Source organism: Xenopus laevis, chromosome 3L, assembly GCF_017654675.1.
Source record: "Xenopus laevis strain J_2021 chromosome 3L, Xenopus_laevis_v10.1, whole genome shotgun sequence".
Taxonomy (NCBI): domain Eukaryota; kingdom Metazoa; phylum Chordata; class Amphibia; order Anura; family Pipidae; genus Xenopus; species Xenopus laevis.
The window spans coordinates 7,510,409-7,532,389 of NC_054375.1; the positions used below are offsets into that span (position 1 = coordinate 7,510,409).

A 21,981-nucleotide genomic window follows, 5' to 3' on the forward strand; every position below is an offset into this window, starting at 1 on the left:
TTGTAACCCCTTTAAAAGGGTTGTTCGCCTTTGAGTTAACTTTTAGTATGATGCATAGATATTCTGGGGAAATTTGCATTTATTTGTTATTTTATTATTTGTGTTTAAGTTATTAGGTTTTTATTCAACAGTTTGTGATTTTGGTAATCTGGTTGCTATGGTCCAAAGCCCCCTACCAACCATGCACTGATTTGGATAAGAAACAGGAATATGAATAAGAGAGGGTCTGAATAGAAAGACAATTAATAAAAAGTAGCAATAACAATACATTTGAAACCTGTTTTTTTTTTCGATGGGGTCAGCGACTCCCATTTGAAAGCTGGAAAGAGTCTGCAAAGAGTAAATAAATAAATATATAAATAAAAATAAAATGACAAATTGAAAAGTTGCTTAGAATTAGCCATACTCCTTCCCTTTAATATGAAACATTTTGCCCTTGCAGCATCAGTGTCTGCCGAGAAATGCCCCCTGGAACAAATCTATAGCCAACCGGAGAAATTAGAAGGTTCCCCCAGAATGGTCCAGTCCATATTCAATAAGTGCACTGGGACAATCACAGGGCCAGACCAGCAACATGGCAGCCCCTACCCATATGTATAAATACAAATATACAGAGAAGGAATGTTCTGGGCACACAATAAGCTATACCCTCATACTGTACTGACTAAGGGAATCAATATGGCACCTCCCTCCCATATGTATAAATACAAATATACAGAGAAGGAATGTTCTGGGCACACAATAATCTATACCCTCATACTGTACTGTCTAAGGGAATCAATTTGGCACCTCCTCTCATATGTATAAATACAAATATACAGAGAAGGAATGTTCTGGGCACACAATAAGCTATACCCTCATACTGTACTGTCTAAGGGAATCAATATGGCACCTCCCTCCTCCCATATGTATAAATACAAATATACAGAGAAGGAATGTCCTGGGCACACAATAAGCTATACCCTCATACTGTACTGTCTAAGGGAATCAATATGGCACCTCCCTCCTCCCATATGTATAAATACAAATATACAGAGAAGGAATGTTCTGGGCACACAATAAGCTATACTCTCATACTGTACTGTCTAAGGGAATCAATATGGCACCTCCTCCCATATGTATAAATACAAATATACAGAGAAGGAATGTTCTGGGCACACAATAAGCTATACCCTCATACTGTACTGTCTAAGGGAATCAATATGGCACCTCCTCCTCCCATATGTATAAATACAAATATACAGAGAAGGAATGTTCTGGGCACACAATAAGCTATACCCTCATACTGTACTGTCTAAGGGAATCAATATGGCACCTCCTCCCATATGTATAAATACAAATATACAGAGAAGGAATGTTCTGGGCACACAATAAGCTATACCCTCATACTGTACTGTCTAAGGGAATCAATATGGCACCTCCTCCTCCCATATGTATAAATACAAATATACAGAGAAGGAATGTTCTGGGCACACAATAAGCTATACCCTCATACTGTACTGTCTAAGGGAATCAATATGGCACCTCCTCCTCCCATATGTATAAATACAAATATACAGAGAAGGAATGTTCTGGGCACACAATAAGCTATACCCTCATACTGTACTGTCTAAGGGAATCAATATGGCACCTCCTCCTCCCATATGTATAAATACAAATATACAGAGAAGGAATGTTCTGGGCACACAATAAGCTATACCCTCATACTGTACTGTCTAAGGGAATCAATATGGCACCTCCTCCTCCCATATGTATAAATACTGTCACTATCTGCAATGCCAGAGGCACTAAACCTGTTGTACAAATGTGCAGTTTATTCTCAGGACCCGTCTCTGCTCTGTGACAAGCTAATGGCTTCATCCACTGCGTTGCCTGTTGGGTTCCACTATGAAACCAAGTACGTGGTGCTCAGCTATTTGGGGTTCCCCATTCAGGAGACCCCCACGTCGGCCCCAGGTGAGTATCTGTACTGCTGTTACACCCCAGGGACGATGCTTTGCTGCCCTAACCCTGCACCCTCTGCTCAATGTCTGGATTCTGTTCATGAGTCGGAATAATCCTGGAATTCTGGGAACGGGCTTTAGGGCTGCTCTGTAGTCAGTGATGACAATGGGAATTCTTGGCTCTCATGATAAAGGGATAAAGGAGCTCAAAGACTGAGCTTTATCTCTTGTTCTTTGCAGCTTTTAACAAACATCCCCTTTATGAATTGCATTGTCGGCAGCCTGTCCCTTCGCTGGGTTTTCTGCTTGGCTTCTGATTGGGTCTGACAGGCTGTCGGCCGCGATAATCTTCTCCGGGGTCACTGATGCGCCACATGCAAGTCACTGGGCTCCTTCCCCCCTGCTCCTTCTCTTGCACTGCCAGGCACAGACACCCCCTAAAATAGATTTGTCGGCACAAGGGAGCCCCGTATTGTACCTGCATTAAGGGGATCCCAATTCACCCCTGATTGTGCCTGCAGATTGCATTGCTGGTCCATAGGCAGGTGCCGATCATAGAGCCATAGTGCTGGTCGATGCTATAGAGAGGGGTTAAGTTATATGGCAGCTCCCACTTGCTGGCTTAATGATGCCTTGTTACAGTCAAATCCTGGTTTTAGGTTTTCCAGAGACGGGAAAAGTGTAAAATACGGAGAAATGTAAAATTGGGGTGCTTTGGGTAAAGCTGGTAACACACATTTTACTTCTCACAACTACAGGCGCCCAACATGCTGCAGTTACTTCCTCCCTCCCCAAGGAGGCGCTAGACCGGCTGAAGGCTGAGAGGGAAGAGGAGATGCAGAGGCTGGAGGATGAGATCTCGACTGGTCAGTATTATTAGTAATATATCCTTGGGCAGTGGAAAGGTCTCCCCACGAGCAATAGATTGGCCTTTAAAGGGGTTGTTTACCTTTAAATTAACTGTTAGTATGACGTAGAGAGGGATATTCTGAGACAATTTGCAATTGGTTTTCATTTTGTATTATTCGTGGTTTTTGCGTTATTTAGCTTTTTATTCATCAGCTCTCCAGTTTGCAATTTCAGCTGTCTGGTTGCTAGGGTCCAAATTCCCCTAGCAACCATGCATCGATTTGAATAAGAGACTGGAATAGGAATAGGAGAGGCCCGAATAGAAAGATGAGTAATAAAAAGTAGCAATAATGATACACTTGTAGCCGTACAGAGCGTTTGTTTTTTAGATGGGTTCAGCGACCCCCATTTAAAGCTGCAAAGAGTCAGAAGAAAAAGGCAAATAATTCAAAAACTATAAAAAAAATAAAGACCAATTGAAAAGTTGCTTAGAATTCGCCATTGTATAACATACTAAAAGTTAAGTTAAAGTTGAACCCGCCCTTTAACCGTATGGCTTTCTTTACATAGAACAATTGGAGATAACATAACCGCTGGTATGACGAGAGACCCAAGTCTTCCAGAACACAGAGTAAACATATTTTCGGGCATAGCATTTTGGGGAGAGCAAACTCTCGTTAACGTACCTTTAAACCTCTGAGCAAAATTGCCAGATGACTGGGCATTCCCAACAGACGTGCAAAAAAGTGCCCACCGCTCGGTTGCATTTGGGGCATTGTATCTGCTACTTGGGGGTACAGTTTATCCAACCTGTGAGGTGTTAGGGCTGCGATTCGGGTAGATTAGTCGCACGGCAACAAATCTCCTCTTCTTCGGGCGACATCTCCCCAAACTGCCTTCCTGTCGGCGAGAATATAAATCGCCAGCGGGATGGCACTCGGAGTGCTTCATTTTCCGAAGTCGCCCGAAGTTTCCTCAGTAGGCGACTTCAGAAAACATAGCGCTCCGAGAGCCCTCCCGCCGGCGATTTACATTTTAGCCAACGGGAAGGCAGTTCGGGGGTTTAGTTGCCCGAAGAAGAGGAGATTTGGCGACTATTTGGCGACTAATCTCCCCAAATCGTAGCATGTGTCTCTGCCCTTAGGTAGGCCCGGTTGAATTTAATTTGGATAAGCCTGTCCCTGAGTGACATTGTAATATCTGGGACTTGCTTTAAGGCATCTCTACCCACAAGTCATCCTCTAGGTCTGATATTTCACTCTGCCTCTCCCTTTAATCTTAGCCAATGGATCGGGGTTGGCTTCCCACAACAGGGTATGGAACCATGACAGTGGCCTCGAGCGAGGTCTCAGATACCTATGGGGTCTAACAGGGAACTGGATGTAAAACGCATGCCTAATGGTGGCCATACACGGGCCAATAAAAGCCGCTGACAGACCGATTTGGCAGCCCGTGCGTGGGGCCCTCCCGATCGATATCTGGCGAAAGTCGCGCAGGGTTTAAAATCCCGTCGGATCACGGCGGCATCTGTTCGTAGATGAGGTCCCGCAATTCGACCACACATGTTGGCAGCATTATGATCCGATTGTTGGACCGTAGGGCCCACGATCGGATCAGCCCTATATCGCCCACCTCAATGTGGTGTATCAGCGAGAGATCTCCGTGCCTGACCCGCCTAAGTTGTAGATAGCGACAATACATGGCAGCCTAAACTCTTCTCTAAGTGTCGCCAAGTGTTTTAAATCCCCATCTGTTACTATGTCCCTTAATATTTGTGTACCTTTGTCTGCCCATTGACTGATATCAGGTATCATTAAGAAGTGGGACAGTGCAGGGTTCCCCTACAGGGGTGTTCACTGGGTTTATTTAGCTTTTTATTCAGCAGCTCTCTAGTTTGCAATTTCAGCAATCAGGTTGCTAGGGTCCAAATTCCCCTAGCAACCATGCATTGATTTGAATAAGAGACTGGATCATGAATAAGAGAGGCCTGAAGAGAAAGAGGAGTAATAAAAAGTAGCAATAACAATACATTCGTAGCCTTACAGAGCATTTGTTTAGATGGGGGCAGTGGTTTGTCATATGGTTTCAGTGTTACACAGGAGCTAACATTCTCCTTCCATTCCAGCCTTCCCTTCCACCGGCTTTGATATGCACACGTCCCCTGTCTTCTACCCGGCCAGCTCTGAGACCTCTATAGAAGAGTGCCTATCCCACCTCTGCGAAAAACTCTCCCTGGAGATCCGGGAGTCGCTGGACAAAGCCTCCGAGAGTCTCCTGAGTGGGTAAGTGTCAGCTTCTGGGTCACTGGAGCCCACTCTGTGCGATACTGATCATATAGGGCAGCTCCCAGCCTAGTCAGGTATCACAACTCTAAATCAATACAGATCGATGCTTATTAAGCTGTCCCCTGGCTCCGTAACCTTCTCTAAGACTGGGACGCTCTCTAATCTTGCTTCCCCCTCAACCTGGAGTCAGAGGCACCGCACATGCTCAGTGAGATGAACAGTCCATTCCAGCGTGCCTTGGTTATTCCAGGTTATAGTTAGGCTTCGTAGGCTTATTATTGATATTAAATGTAAAGGGCAAGTAACACCATTATCTAAAGCTCTCTTAATTAAAGATTACCCTAACCCCCCCCTTCTCTGCCCCAAATATCTGTATTATGTGTTGACTCTCAGCCATACATTATAGTTTGAAGCTGCCAGTTATTTCTGTATCAGCGACACTTTATCCTGAAACTACCGGGTGAGAAGAGAGAGTCCCGTTCTTAGAGTCCCGTTCTTAGAGTCCCGTTCTTAGAGTCCCGTTCTTAGAGTCCCGTTCTTAGAGTCCCGTTCTTAGAGTCCCGTTCTTAGAGTCCCGTTCTTAGAGTCCCGTTCTTAGAGTCCCGTTCTTAGAGTCCCGTTCTTAGAGTCCCGTTCTTAGAGTCCCGTTCTTAGAGTCCCGTTCTTAGAGTCCCGTTCTTAGAGTCCCGTTCTTAGAGTCCCGTTCTTAGAGTCCCGTTCTTAGAGTCCCGTTCTTAGAGTCCCGTTCTTAGAGTCCCGTTCTTAGAGTCCCGTTCTTAGAGTCCCGTTCTTAGAGTCCCGTTCTTAGAGTCCCGTTCTTAGAGTCCCGTTCTTAGAGTCCCGTTCTTAGAGTCCCGTTCTTAGAGTCCCGTTCTTAGAGTCCCGTTCTTAGAGTCCCGTTCTTAGAGTCCCGTTCTTAGAGTCCCGTTCTTAGAGTCCCGTTCTTAGAGTCCCGTTCTTAGAGTCCCGTTCTTAGAGTCCCGTTCTTAGAGTCCCGTTCTTAGAGTCCCGTTCTTAGAGTCCCGTTCTTAGAGTCCCGTTCTTAGAGTCCCGTTCTTAGAGTCCCGTTCTTAGAGTCCCGTTCTTAGAGTCCCGTTCTTAGAGTCCCGTTCTTAGAGTCCCGTTCTTAGAGTCCCGTTCTTAGAGTCCCGCTTCTTAGAGTCCCGTTCTTAGAGTCCCGTTCTTAGAGTCCCGTTCTTAGAGTCCCGTTCTTAGAGTCCCGTTCTTAGAGTCCCGTTCTTAGAGTCCCGTTCTTAGAGTCCCGTTCTTAGAGTCCCGTTCTTAGAGTCCGTTCTTAGAGTCCCGTTCTTAGAGTCCCGTTCTTAGAGTCCCGTTCTTAGAGTCCCGTTCTTAGAGTCCCGTTCTTAGAGTCCCGTTCTTAGAGTCCCGTTCTTAGAGTCCCGTTCTTAGAGTCCCGTTCTTAGAGTCCCGTTCTTAGAGTCCCGTTCTTAGAGTCCCGTTCTTAGAGTCCCGTTCTTAGAGTCCCGTTCTTAGAGTCCCGTTCTAGAGTCCGTTCTTAGAGTCCCGTTCTTAGAGTCCCGTTCTTAGAGTCCCGTTCTTAGAGTCCCGTTCTTTCCTTAGAGTCCCGTTCTTAGAGTCCCGTTCTTAGAGTCCCGTTCTTAGAGTCCCGTTCTTAGAGTCCCGTTCTTAGAGTCCCGTTCTTAGAGTCCCGTTCTTAGAGTCCCGTTCTTAGAGTCCCGTTCTTAGAGTCCCGTTCTTAGAGTCCCGTTCTTAGAGTCCCGTTCTTAGAGTCCCGTTCTTAAGAGTCCCGTTCTTAGAGTCTGTGTCTTTGAGTCCCAGTCAATGAGTCCCAAAGTGCCTGAGAAATAAAGTGGAAATGAAAAGCTAATGATTTTCTTACTGTAACAGGACCCTGACGGCCGAGGAATTCCAGAAGGGAGCGGAGCTCATTACTGTACTTACCACTGGCTGGAATAAGGTAAAGTAGCCCTATAAATAACCTCTCCAATTCCATTACAGGTATAGGATCCGTTATCTGGAAACCTGTTATCCAGAAAGCTCCGAATTACAAGAAGCACATCTCCCGTACACTCCATTTTCATTGAATGATTCAATTTTTTAAAAAAAAGTATTTCCTTTTTCTCTGTAATAATAATAAAACAGAACATTGTACTTGCTCCCAACTAAGATATAATTAATCCTCATTGGAAGCAAAACCAGCCAATTGGCTTTATTTTATGTTTACACGATTTTCTAGTAGACTAAAGAAATATTGAGATGCAAAATATGGAAAGATCTCTTTTTCCGGAAATCCCCAGGTCCAGAGTATTCTGGATAACAGGTCCAATACCTGTACATTCTCATAAACTGGGCCCACGTTATAGGATTTAGTGCTGCCTGTGCCTCTCCCTCTGGGGCTGAACTTTCTCCCATTGAATTTGATTTGATTTAATGCCCTGAAGCCCAGGAGTCTCCCTGCCTATGTGTCACTGCTGATCTGTCAGCATCACTATTGCCTCCCTGCCTTCAGGCCACGTCTCTGCACTGCTGTACATGGCTCAGTAACGGCAGCTCATTGGCTCATGTCATTTGGCCTTGCTAATGGCCAGCCATGACTGTCTGAATATTGCCCAGATACCCATTGGCCTGGTTAGAAAACCCTGTGGGACCCCGTAGACCTGCAATATGATCGGACTGTCTCCCTCTTTCAGGTTCTCGCCCCTCTGGTGCTGCTGCAGCGACTTCTCCTAGATCTGACGAGACGCGGGCAATATCGGCTCGGGACCCTCGTCCAGCTTGGGGTCTCTTATATAGAGGAGGTGTCTGCAGACTTTATTATCCAGCATGGAGGATGGGTAAGTCCCGAGGGACTGATTGCGTATGTCACTCTGTAAACTCTGGGATGTAGGGAGTTGCAGTTCAGCGGCAGCCAGAGAGGTGCAGGCTGATGGGCAGTGACGTTGGCAATAGCTATAATTATAGTTACAGTTAAACAGGCTCCTGTTTATCAGCTGAGGATATTTTCCATGGCAGCCATGTATAATCACAGGGCACCTCATGTATTGTTCTATTTATAAAGTGTCCGGCCTATCATGGCACAGAGAATTTCCAACGTGCAGCTCCCGGGGGATTATATCCCAGGCAGAGGATTAGCGAATCTGATTTGTTACCCCCCCCTCCCCTTAGTAGAAATGAGCCGAGACCCCCCTTCGTGGCCAGATGAGCAGAGAGGGGGGGGTCGTTCCCTGGAGGATTAGGGCGGCTCATGCTCCGCAGGACAGATGTCCAATATGTGCCCAATCCCCTCCTGATAACTCCACTCTCACTGCCACAGATTAATTCCCATTATGCCATCTGCTCGGGTTATGCCCAGTTGTTAAAGGCACAGGAGTGGCGCCACTGCTGACTTGGGCGACAAGTTAACCCCTAAGTGGTCAGATATAGTTGCCGGATGATTATGACCTGATACTGGGACTCATTTATAAACATTGGGAAAATTTGCTTCTGGGCTGTAACGAATGGCAGCCAATCAGATGATTGCTTTCAGTGCTCATCCTGCACTTAGCTGAAAAAAGCGAATCACTGATTGGTTGCTATGAGTTACTGCCCAAATGCAGTAAATGAGCCCCAATAAAATCTAAAGCTAGCTATTGCCACTTTTGCTGATCATTCAAACCCTTTTCAAACCCATTATGCGGTTATCAGGGTACAGGGGCTACTACAGTCAGGGACCCCTTGGCAGATGCAATAGTGAGATTCTTGAGTCAGAAAGGAGGCAGAGCTTGTGGGAATCAGTGGGCAGATCATGGGTGTTGCTGTGTGTGCGGAGCCATTGTTGTCCCCTCGGGCCCCATTCTACTTGTTGGCAGGGCCCTACTAATTTAATTGTGTGGGGGGCTCATGATGGAGGCTCTGGAGTTTATTATTTACTGACAAGGGGGGACAGCAGTGATGCTATGGGGACTGGTACCTGGATGTGAGTGGCTCAGAGACTGGGTGGATGGTGGGCATGTATAGGTTTGGCGAGTACCCTGGGCCGCTGTACTTTTAAAAGAATAGGAGTGCTGGACTAGGGTAGGGGATAAAGACTAGTGGCACCTAACAAGTTGGCACCCCCATGGTTAATGGGATGAAGGTTTCATTAAAGACAGACTGGGCACGAGCAGGTAAATAGGGACCGGCACAACAAGTGCCAGGAGAGAACATGGAGAAGCTGGAGATGGAGGGTAAGTGACAGAGGGTTTGTGGCGAGTGATGTCTCCTGGGATGTCCGAGTCTCTAGGTCATTGGGCACAAAGGGCAGAAACAGACAAGACTGTCAGAAATAGAGATCCAACCTGTAGTTCAGGGCAGTAGCAGGAGTGAGAGGGGGATAATGGGTGGGGGACACCCCAGAAATGTTAAGTACGTGAGGCTAAACTGTGGGTGCGTGAGGCTAAACTGTGGGTGCGTGAGGCTAAACTGTGGGTGCGTAAACTGTGGGTGCTTGAGGCTAAACTGTGAGTGCACAAGGCTAAGCTGTGAGTGCTGGCAGTTTGATAGAGTGCAGTGGGCATATGAAATGGGGTGATGCTGTACCCAGAGGGCACCCGGCTGGAACCAGGGTAGAGACTAAACTGTATCATTTGGAGACTGTAGGAGGTGTATGTGTAGGGTTAAAGAAAAACTATACCCCCAACATGAATACTTGAGCAACAGATTATACAGTTTATATCAAACTAAGTGGCATATTCAAGAATCTTATCAAACTGGAATATATATTTATGAGGGGTATAGTTTTCCTTTAACATACATTAATGTTTTATTATGAGGGGTAACACTTGCCCCGCGAGCTTACAATCTGGTAGTATTTTGCGAATGCTGAAAGTCCCCTCTAATGACATCAGAGCAAATCTGTGGTGGTGCAAATGGGGCTGATCCAATCAGTGGTGCCGCAGCTTATCAGATCATAGAGTATCCATGCACAACCTCCCCTTTAAGGTTTCCCTGCCAGTGCCATCAATATCTAACTGTGCCCAACCAGATACACATGGGGGGGGTAGAGGGCCAGGCAAGGGTGAATTATGTGCTGGTACTTGTGTGGAATGGGAGGGGTTTGGAGGATCATAGGTTACGTTTTGGCATAATTGGGGAGTGGTCAGGACAGGGGCGTTTATTGGGCTGAAAAATAATCACCCCATTATGGGAGAGGGCCCTGCTAACTTAATAGTGTGTGGCCCCAGGGTTACTGATGGGTCCCTGTTTAACCTCATTTTGGCCCTGGGTCAGTAGCTGCCAACATGGTTGAGATTGGCCGGGCCAACAGGCAGTGTCTTACCCCGGATTAACTGCACTTACTGCAACTTTCTGATATTTCATTATTTCTCAGTTACTTTAGCGAATGGGAGAGAAGCTTTCACACGTGCAACTCCTCTTGTTTTCAGAAAGCTAATTGCTGATTGGCTGTTGTTCCAGGCTGGAGGGTAGAGAGAACTATAAGCAAGAAACTGGTGTCAGTCAGAGTTGCAGCTTCAAAAATGCCAGTGTGGGTGCAGATTTGCCCTTTCCCGTTGCTGAGGGAGCCTTTCCTATTCTTATCCTGATGCCCATAGAGAGGGTACAGCTGGCAGTGGGCAGGGAATGTGTGTTGTGCAACACTGAGCTGGATCCATGTGCCCTCTGTTGTCATGGGAGACCTTGCCAGTCTCAGCTCTTGCGTGGCTCCCTCTGCTTCATTTCCCAGCACTGACTTGGCACGGCTTTGCTATTTGCCCTGCAGCCCAGTCCCAGTGTAAACAAAAGTGGGTCGCTGAGCTCGTGCCCCGTGTTCTCTGTGTGAGATTTGTGCTCGTCCCCGAGCCTCTCCGACTCCCCGCTGCTCCTCCGTGCTCCACCGTGCGCTGCTCATACCCGTCTCGTCTGGAAATCACCAGTGCTCTGCCCGGTAAGAGAAGCCTCAGTTATACAGGATTATGCCACGTCCCTTGGGCACCGGGTAATGATGGTCCCGACTTTATCCTGGGAAATAACGGGGTCTATAATTCTAATAGAGGATTTATTCCTGTCATTTGTCCTATGGGATATGGTGTGTAGTAAAGCGAGAAGGTGTCAGGCAAGGGGCTGGAATTGGGATAGTGTGTGTAGTAAGGCAACATAGTGTTAGAAGAAGGCGTTATGTGTGTAGTAAGGGAAGATTGTGTAAGAAGAAGGAGTTGTGTGTGGTATAATGTGTGTAGTTGGGCAGGATAGTTTTATGATAGGGGCTGTGGATGTGGGATAATGTTGGTATCAGGGGTAGAGGGGTCTGGCAGTGAGATAGTGTGTGTAGTAAGGCAAGATCATGTTAGAAGGAGTTGTGTGTGTAGTAAGGCAAGATCGTGTTAGAAGAAGGATTTGTGTGTGTGTAGTAAGGCAAGATTGTGTTAGAAGAAGGAGTTGTGTGTGTAGTAAGGCTAGATAGTGTTAGAAGAAGGAGTTGTGTGTGTAGTAAAGCAAGATAGAGTTAGAAGAAGGAGTTGTGTGTGTGTGTGTGTGTAGTAAGGCAAGATAGTGTTAGAAGAAGGAGTTGTGTGTGTGTAGTAAGGCAAGATAGTGTTAGAAGGAGTTGTGTGTGTGTGTGTAGTAAGGCAAGATAGTGTTAGAAGGAGTTGTGTGTGTGTGTGTGTAGTAAGGCAAGATCGTGTTAGAAGAACGAGTTGTGTGTGTGTAGTAAGGCTAGATAGTGTTAGAAGAAGGAGTTGTGTGTGTAGTAAGGCTAGATAGTGTTAGAAGAAGGAGTTGTGTGTGTAGTAAAGCAAGATAGAGTTAGAAGGAGTTGTGTGTGTGTAGTAAGGCAAGATAGTGTTAGAAGAAGGAGTTGTGTGTGTGTGTGTGTGTGTGTGTAGTAAGGCAAGATAGTGTTAGAAGAAGGAGTTGTGTGTGTGTGTAGTAAGGCTAGATAGTGTTAGAAGAAGGAGTTGTGTGTGTAGTAAGGCTAGATAGTGTTAGAAGAAGGAGTTGTGTGTGTAGTAAGGCTAGATAGTGTTAGAAGAAGGAGTTTTGTGTGTAGTAAGGCTAGATAGTATTAGAAGCAGGAGTTGTGTGTGTAGTAAGTCTAGATAGTGTTAGAAGAAGGAGTTGTGTGTGTAGTAAGGCAAGATAGTGTTAGAAGAAGGAGTTGTGCGTGTAGTAAGGCAAGATGGGGGCATGGCAAGTGACTGGGATAGTGTCTGTAGTAAGGCAAGACAGTGTTGGGGGATGGAGTTAACTATATTGTGTATAGTAACTGTGAGATGATTTGTAAGATATCTTGTACAGGTATGGGACCTGTTATCCAGAATGCTTGGGACCTGGGGTTTTCTGGATAATGGATCTTTCTGTAATTTGGATCTCCATACCTTAAGTCAAGCGACTGTTTTATTATTGCACAGAAAAGGGAAATCATTTTGAAAAATTTGGATAAAATGGAGTCTGTGGGAGACGGCCATTCCGTTATTTGGAGCTTTCTAGATAACGGATACCATACCTGTATCATGGGAGGGGGCTGTGCGTGGAATAGAGTGTGTAGTAAGGCAAGGGCTGTCCCTCTGGAAAGTGTGTAAGAAGTATAAATATAATAAGAATAAGTATAATAAGTATAATAAGTATAATAAGAATAAGTATAATAAGTATAAGTATAAATATAATAAGTATAAATATAATAAGTATAAATATAATAAGTATAAATATAATAAGTATAAATATAATAAGTATAAATATAATAAGTATAAATATAATTATAATAAGTATAAATATAATAAGTATAATATAAATATAATAAGTATAATATAAATATAATAAGTATAATATAATAAGTAAAATAAGTATAATAAGAATAAGTATAAGTATAATAAGTATAAATATAATAAGTATAAGTATAAATATAATAAGTATAATATAAGTATAAGTATAAATATAATAAGTATAATATAAGTATAAGTATAAATATAATAAGTATAATAAGAATAAGTATAATATAAGTATAAGTATAATATAATAAGTATAATAAGTATAAATATAATAAGTATAAGTATAAATATAATAAGTATAATATAAGTATAAGTATAAATATAATAAGTATAATAAGAATAAGTATAATATAAGTATAAGTATAATATAATAAGTATAATAAGTATAAATATAATAAGTATAAATATAATAAGTATAATATAAATATAAGTATAATATAAATATAATAAGTATAATATAATAAGTATAATAAGTATAATAAGAATAAGTATAAGTATAAGTATAAATATAATAAGTATAAATATAATAAGTATAAATATAATAAGTATAAATATAATAAGTATAAATATAATAAGTATAAATATAATAAGTATAAATATAATAAGTATAATAAGAATAAGTATAATAAGAATAAGTATAATAAGAATAAGTATAATAAGAATAAGTATAATAAGAATAAGTATAATATAATAAGTATAAGTATAAATATAAGTATAAATATAATAAGTATAAAATAAGTATAATATAATAAGTATAAATATAATAAGTATAATATAAGTATAATAAGTATAATATAAGTATAAATATAATAAGTATAATAAGTATAATATAATAAGTATAATAAGTATAATATAATAAGTATAATAAGTATAATAAGTATAATATAATAAGTATAATAAGTATAAGTATAATAAGTATAATATAATAAATATAAGTATAATATAAGTATAATATAATAAGTATAATATAAGTATAAGTATAATATAAGTATAAATATAATAAGTATAATATAATAAATATAAGTATAATATAAGTATAATATAATAAGTATAATATAAGTATAAGTATAATATAAGTATAAATATAATAAGTATAATAAGTATAAGTATAATAAGTATAAGTATAATAAGTATAATAAGTATAATATAATAAGTATAAGTATAATAAGTATAATATAATAAATATAAGTATAATATAAGTATAATATAATAAGTATAATATAAGTATAAGTATAATATAAGTATAAATATAATAAGTATAATATAATAAATATAAGTATAATATAAGTATAATATAAGTATAATATAAGTATAAGTATAATATAAGTATAAATATAATAAGTATAATATAATAAATATAAGTATAATATAAGTATAATATAATAAGTATAATATAAGTATAAGTATAATATAAGTATAAATATAATAAGTATAATAAGTATAAGTATAATAAGTATAAGTATAATAAGTATAATAAGTATAATATAATAAGTATAATAAGTATAAGTATAATAAGTATAATATAATAAATATAAGTATAATATAAGTATAATATAATAAGTATAATATAAGTATAAGTATAATATAAGTATAAATATAATAAGTATAATAAGTATAAGTATAATAAGTATAAGTATAATAAGTATAATATAATAAGTATAAGTATAATAAGTATAATATAATAAATATAAGTATAATATAAGTATAATATAATAAGTATAATATAAGTATAAGTATAATAAGTATATAAGTCAAGTGGGTGAATCATTGGATAGTTTTGTTTAGTTCAGTTTATATATCTGCCATGTGTATAATAGTAAGACTAAAACTGGTAGGGGGTGCTGGGAGTTGTAGTTCGGGGAGTTGTAGTTCAATATAGAAAAAATACCTCTGTGTTGTAAAAAGTGACAAGTTGAATTAATTTGGTCAGACAACCAGACAATGTTTCAGGCTTCGTCTCGCCTTTCTCAAGCCTCACACACACACACACAGGTGTTGAACAACACAACTTCTATTATTTATAATATATCTAGAGAGGCTCAGCTTGGGGACAATGAGGTTCTAATTCTTATCTACCCACCTCAATTCCTGGCTCATCCTCTGTAAAGGGAGAGTTTACCTTTGGTAATTATGTTGGACTACAACTCCCACAACCTCGATTGTGTGTTATAGAATGCTGGGAGTTGTAGTCCATCTGGGGCCCAAGGTTAAGAAAGTCGGATAAACTATAGATGTATAAGAGAACTTGATTTAAATGTTTTAAAGAGGCTTAACTTGGCCTTTCCTGTTCCTTTAGAGCTCGTCCTACTGGGGGGCCACAATCAGCCACATGGGGCTGATAACGCCCATGTGATAATGATGCAGACCTGATAGATCAGAGAGAGAAGCAATCTGAGGGTCACCCGGTGTTGCAGAACTACAATTCCCAGCATTCCTCCTGAGTCTCAGTTGTTGCTGGAAGCTGTAGTTCCATATACAGATTGCTGTGTCTGTCCCTTGTATAACCTTATAGAAAGTGCAGGATAAGGGCTATTTACAAAGCATGATGGGAAATTGTTGCTTTTGGGCCTTTCTGGGTTAAGGGTCAGGGTAGGAGCCGGTTTCTCTGGTTGAGACTTGTCATTCCAGTACGGCCAGCAGCGCCTGGGGGTGGGGGGTTAAAGTTAAATGGGAGTCATTATGGCAGTTGTTGCCTCAAGCCCAGTGCACAGGAATGTACCGCCTCCCGCTGGCAGTTGAGGGGTTAAGCAGAGAGGCTCCTCCCACATTGGCTGCTTTGGGGTCAATCGCTGCTGAGAGCGTCAGGGAGACGGAGCTTCATGGCAGGAGCGCAGGTAAATGTTCATTTTAGTCTTACATTTGGGAATATAGGAGCTTTGCACTGTTACTCAACTACTTGTCTAATGCTGGGAGTTGTAGTTCATACAGTGCGGATATTGCTCTGTCTTATTCTGACATTCCACAGACTTTAGGATCTTTATCTCTGATCCCACCCGGCTGGTTTGGCTTTTTATTGGAATTTTACCCTCGGGGGGGAATTTTATAATAAATATCAATAGCGGAGAAACAGCAGAATGACTCAATTGTAGCTCCTCCCTGTGGCCCCAGGCCTGGTCTTTCTACTATGCACACAGCGCCCTCCAGTGGGGATCCTGCATGCGTTCTCTTATACTTATTATCTCCTGCACTCGTGTTCTATAGGAAATATAGTATAAGCCAACACGTTCTGTCCATTCCCAGCCAATTACAATTGAGTTATTGACCCTAAGTAAAGTGGTGGTGGCCCCGACGTCTTCTAATGGGGCCCTCTAACCGGCCACATGGCTGTGCCATCGTAAAGGGGTGGTTCACCTTTAAGTTAACTTTTAGTATGTTATAGAACGGCTAATTCTGAGCAACTTTTCAATTGGTCTTCATTATTTTTTATAATTTTTTTCTTCTTCTTCTGACTCTTTCCAGCTTTCCCCCGGAGGGGGTCACTGACCCCATCTAAAAACCGAACGCTCTGTAAGGCTACAAATGTATTGTGTAGTGATGCGAATCACTAAACAATCAGGATTCGGTTTGGGATTCGGCCTTTTTCAGCAGGATTCGGTTTCGGCCGAACCGAATATGCAAATTATGTGCGGGAAGTAAAAAAGTTTTCCCCTTCCCAACCCTAATTTGCATATGCAAATTAGGATTCACTTCGGTATTCAGCCGAATCTTTCACCAAGAATTTGGGGATTCGGCATTTAGTGCATTCCTAGTATTGTTATTGCTACTTTTTATTACTCTTCTTTCTATTCAGGCCTCTCCTATTCATATTCCAGTCTCTTATTCACATCAACGCATGGTTGCTAGGGGAATTAGGACCCTAGCAACCAGATGGCTGAAATTGCAAACTGGAGAGCTGCTGAATAAAAAGCGAAATAAATCAAAAACCACAAATAATAAAAAATGAAAACCAATTGCAAATTGTCTCAGAATATCCCTCTCTACATCATACTAACAGTTAACTCAAAGGAGCACAGCCCCTTTAAGAAGCATGATAGGGCAGTTCTAGTAGGAGCCCCACGGGCGTAATTACTGGTAGTACCCACAGTCTCATTGGTGGCATGATACACAAAAACAAACAGTTACTCATGCACTGGCTCTTGATTGGTCCCTGGGGCCAACAAGAAAATAAAATGCACTCTCATCTCTGAGCTCTGGCTCCTGGGAGGCTGGTCTGCACTTTACAACCAATCAGCTGCCTCTAAAGGGAATGGGAAGTGCTCAGCTCTTGTGCTGTGATTAGAAGCCCTCAGGGCATTGTGTCTCCAGGCTGCCAGATATTAGGGACGCTCTCCAATGCTCACAACTCAACAGGAGCCGTAATCGATCCCCAAAACTTGCTCTGCTACAGGAATGCTGTATTTAAAGGGGAAGTAAACCTTAACATTCACCTTTAGTGTCATGCAGGGTGATTGTGTAATCCTGATATGGATTGAAAAGTGATATTTATGTGGGTTTATGGGGTTTTTTTTTTATTTGCTTTGTGTCTCTGTAGTTTAGAATTTAAACTGGTCGCTAGGGAACGTGTATATGAATCTTTACATGTGGCTGCGGCAATATACAGTAGTACAAACTGGGGACAAAGGTTGGAACAAGACACAAATATAGACAGTGGCGAAAGTTAAAAAAAAAAAGAAAAAGGAGGAGGAATCTGAAGCATGTCAAGGGAAATGAGGGAGCAGGTACCTGTCCTGCAGAGCTTGCAATCTTAACAGCTTAGAGAAAAGTAGGGTAAAAGTCTGAAGGGCAAGCAGTGCTAATAATCATTATCTTGATCCTGTTTTATATTTGCCCAGTTCAATAAAAGGGGTTGTTTGCCTTTAAGTATGATTTGCTTTTCATTTTTTTTATTTGCGTTTTTTCCCCCCAGTTATTTAGCTTTTTATTCAGCAGCTCTCTTGTTTCAGCAATCTGGTAGCTAGGGTCCAAGTTCCCCTAGCAACCATGCATTGATTTAAATAAGAAACTGGAACATGAATAGGAGAGGCCTGAATAGAAAGAGGAGTAATAAAAAGTAGCATTAACAATACATTTGTAAAAGGCAAAAATCTGGAAAGACTTAGTGTTCGTGAAGAAGGAGCCCAAAATATTATAAAAATGAAAAAAACTTTATTAGGACATACTCTAGCCTGATGCTTTTCGTGCCAAAGGTGGGCACTTACTCATAGGTAATAAGCGCCCATGCACGAAATGTGTCAGGCTAGAGTATGTCCTAATTTAGTTTTTTTTATAATATTTGGGCTCCGTCTTAGTAAGTAAGTCTTTCCCGATTTTTGCCTTTTGAAATTATTTAAATATGTACAACCCTTGGACTGAGGGTACTTTGGGATATGACTACTGTGTATAATAATTCTTTATCCTCTTTGAATAAGACATCTGTGACTTTAATCACTTTTTTTTTAAAAAAAGTGGAGGCATACACCACAGCAAAATTTAACAATACATTTGTAGCCTTACAGAGCATTTGTTTATTAGATGGGGTCGGCGACCCCCATTTAAAAGCTGGAAAGCGTCAAAAGAAAAAGGCAAATAAAAAAAAAACTGAAAACTAAACAATGAAGACCAATTGAAAAGTTGCTTAGAAATTTAACTAAAACTTAACTTAAAGGCGAACCAACTGTTTAACCATAGCCAAAATATAGGACAGGCAGTGTAATAAGACTGCAGAGACAACTTTGGCCACTAAGGGGAGCTCTTGCCCCATTAAACGGATTTTCCTGGTTATTAGAGCTCATTGCAGTGGAAAAGAAACCGTTCAGCTCTTTTAGGTGAATTCAAGTCCCCGTTGATATTGTGAATAAAGTACTCCCTCTTGTAAATAATAAGGATATTATAAGTTACCGAGGCGTTCCATGGCCATATAAAAACACGAGGCCGAAAAACTTCTAATATCCTCATATACTTTATTTATTATAATACACAAGTTTCAGTGAGTCATGTGACAGAAATGACATCACTACTTACCGTTTATAACTGATGACATCACTTGTCACCGTTTATTAGGATATAGTTTACAAGATATTCATGGCTTTTGTGTATTATAAGAATATAATTTACAATCTAATTTGTCTCTTTTGTATTTTATTACAATAATCGCTGAATAATACATTAACTTTTTTTGTTTTTTCCTCTCCCTGACTTTGCCACCCCGTGTATTCCCGTTGCCCCCCCCCGTGTGTTCCCGTTGCCCCCTTCTCTGACCCCAGGGCACAGTGTTCAGCTTGGACTCGGAGGAAGAAGACGTCCAGGGTCTCATTGCTGAGGACAGTAACGACATCTACATCCTGACCAGCGATAACTCGGAGCAAGTGAGCCCCCCGGAGAGCTTGGCCGTCTCCTCGTCTTGGCAAACGGAGAGCTTGCCCACTTCCCTTGGGCCAGAGTCCTGGCAGCAGGTGGTCATGGACCCCGAAGAACTCAAGAGCTTGGACAGCAACGGGGGCGGAGAAGAGCGGAGTGAAAACAACTCCTCCAATTCCGACATTGTCCACGTGGAGAAGGAGGAGATCGCTGAGGTTATAGAGGAGGCGTCGGTGGTTGGCCAAGTGGAGGACATCATGGTGGAACATAGAGACGTCCTTCTGACCGACTCTGCTTTCGCCTCCACTATCTTAGAGACCTCAGAGTCTGCTCTGGTGGAAGAGAGACGCAGCCCGACTCCACCCGCTCCCAAGCCTGAGCCTCCAACAGAGGAGCCCCCCATACAGGGACAGTTGCAGAAGGAACCCGCGCCCCCCTCCGAGGAGGCAAAAGAAGAGAGCCCCCCGCCAACTCCGTTCGATACAGGCAAGATCCCACCTCCCGCGTCCCAGCTTCTGCCTCCAAGTTCTGGATCGGGAGAAGAGAAGCCGGTTCTGCTCCCCGAGGGGAAGTCGATCTTGTTATACGGAGGCGCTGCAGCGGTCGCCATCTTGGCAGTAGCCGTAGGAATGGTGGTGGCGCTAAGGAAGAAGTAGCTTGTCGTAGGGCGGGAGACCATTCTCTTTCCCCTCTGCCTCCAAACCTGTGGTCGGCTCCTTCCTATACACAAATAATTGCTCTTTTCCCAACTGCACCGGCCAGCGGCACTCTCCTATTAAACAGCCGGGTCTCCGCGAGTAGAGGCCTCTTCTAATTTGGGGTGGTAATTCTTAATCACTATAGGGGTGCAAAGGCCTCTATGCTGGAGATAATCACTGCACCAGTGAGCCTCAGATGTATTGCTTTGGTACCAGTAGCAGTTTTATACAGCTGTTATCTGCTTGTGGGCCTTTTATGCAAAAAAAAAAGTCCAATGGCAAAATTTGGGGTACAATTAATAATTCAGGGAGACTTGTTGAAATGTTTAGGATGAACTCGGGCATTTAACCCATCACCCACCCACCCAAAAAGCTCAGCAGATCAGAAGAGGCAGTGTAATCCCAGTAGGGCTGGTACAGAACACTAAAATGGCACTAAAACTAAACAAAATATGGATTTAGGGGAACACTAATGATTGGGCACGTGGAACCCCTCAAACATGGAATTTTTTATTTAAGGAAAATCCCCCTGGCATAAATGGGTGCCAAGCAGCTGCCAGTCTGTATGCAATTGCTTCTATTAAGTGTCAGCGGCATCATGTCTGGCAGTTATGGGCCATACCCCTATGCACACACTGAAAAACTGTCAGTCACAGTGAGGGGCGTGGCTGCCGAGTAGGCAGGCCAGTTAAAGGGACGCAGTGATTTGCCCCTTGTGCTCATGGGTAGTTTTTGGCCAGCGCTTGACTCCCCATTGGCTCATAAAGGAGTCAGGGAAGTTTGTTCAGACTTAAATTATATATTTTTTTAAAGGGGAAGTTGGCCTGTGACCTAAAAATCCGAAAGAGAGAGAAGAGCCGCTCCTATTTGTTTTCCATTTTGGGTCGGCCAGTATATAGGCCCTTATACTCGCTGCTGTGGCCCCTTGCAACCTGGGGTGCTGTAGCCAATCAGAGTGCCCAGAGAAAAATCTCCCAAGGACTTAAAAGATTTCATTGTAAATGTGCCGGCTGATCCCTGCAGGAAGTTGCAATATTTGTGTAGGGCAATGCCAGGGGCCCCGTTATCTACTGCCACATTCTAGTGCCCCCTGCTGGCCATTGCTCGTAGTTAATCTGACTGCCCTGGGGCCCCACAATTCACTACAAAGCTGTGCAGGGGGTGTAACTGTCTCCCCGTGGGGTTCAGTTCTATTTGTATCTCTACCGGATTCAATTTGTAATGAGATGGGTATTGGGCATGGATCACTGCAAACATTGATTCACATATTATTTTATTAATGACAAAATAACAATTGTATTTTTTTAACCCCTGAGCTGCTGGGTGGGTTTATTAAGGGACTGAACTGTAGGCACGTCTAGCAGGAAAGGGGGGGGGGGAGGGGTAAAATGGGCTTAAAAACCTCTGTGCCATTAACTGTCATATAAATGATCTTGTCTGGACCTGGAGATGATGTGATCACTTTATAAATATGTTGATATTTTCCCCACGTTGGACCCTGTGTTTTTATTTGGCAGAGAACAGGACTTGGCTTTCATTTTCCAAGTACAGAGAAGAACAACTAAGCTCATAAAGGGAATGGAAGGGACTCGGTTATGGGGGAAGGCGGGTCAAGTTCGGATTCGTTATCTGGGGAAAGGGCAGATAAGGGGGGATATGATCACTATTTATAGATATCTAAGGGAAAAACATTTCTGTGACTCCGATTGGGCTGGAGTCGGTTAATGTAAAGGGGAACTTTACTCTTGACAGGGGTAGTTCACCTTTAAATTAACTGTTAGTATGCTGTAGGGAGGGATATTCTGAGACTATTTGCAATTGGTTTTCATTTTTTATTATTTGTGGTTTTTGAGTTATTTAGCTATTTTTTCAGCAGCTCAGCAGTTTGCAATTCCGTTGCTAGGGTCCATATTACCATAGAAACCATGCACTGATTTGAATAAGAGACTGGAATATGAATAGGAGAGGCCGGAATAGAAAGATGAGGAATAAAAAAGTAGCAATAACAATACATTTGTAGCCTTACAGAGCATTTGTTTTTAGATGGGGTCAGCGACCTCCATTTGAAAGCTGGAAAGGGTCATAAGAAAAAGGCAAATATTAGCAATTAATATAGACTGAAAAAGGTTGAACTTGAGGGACACGTTGCTTAGAACTGGCCCAT

General features: G+C 42.0%; 1 protein-coding gene across 1 annotated transcript in view; it reads left to right on the forward strand.

Moving 5' to 3' along the window:
* Positions 1–21,306, forward strand: part of bcl2l13.L (BCL2-like 13 (apoptosis facilitator) L homeolog) — a 27,730-nt gene extending 6,424 nt beyond the window's left edge. The window contains exons 2-7 of the mRNA XM_018240891.2: positions 1,813–1,956; positions 2,702–2,809; positions 4,918–5,074; positions 6,947–7,016; positions 7,750–7,893; positions 19,026–21,306. Of these exons, the coding sequence (XP_018096380.1) occupies positions 1,851–1,956; positions 2,702–2,809; positions 4,918–5,074; positions 6,947–7,016; positions 7,750–7,893; positions 19,026–19,775 (1,335 nt within the window). The 5' untranslated portion in view covers positions 1,813–1,850 and the 3' untranslated portion in view covers positions 19,776–21,306. The remainder of the gene's footprint in view (positions 1–1,812; positions 1,957–2,701; positions 2,810–4,917; positions 5,075–6,946; positions 7,017–7,749; positions 7,894–19,025) is intronic.
* The last annotated feature ends 675 nt before the right edge of the window (positions 21,307–21,981 follow it).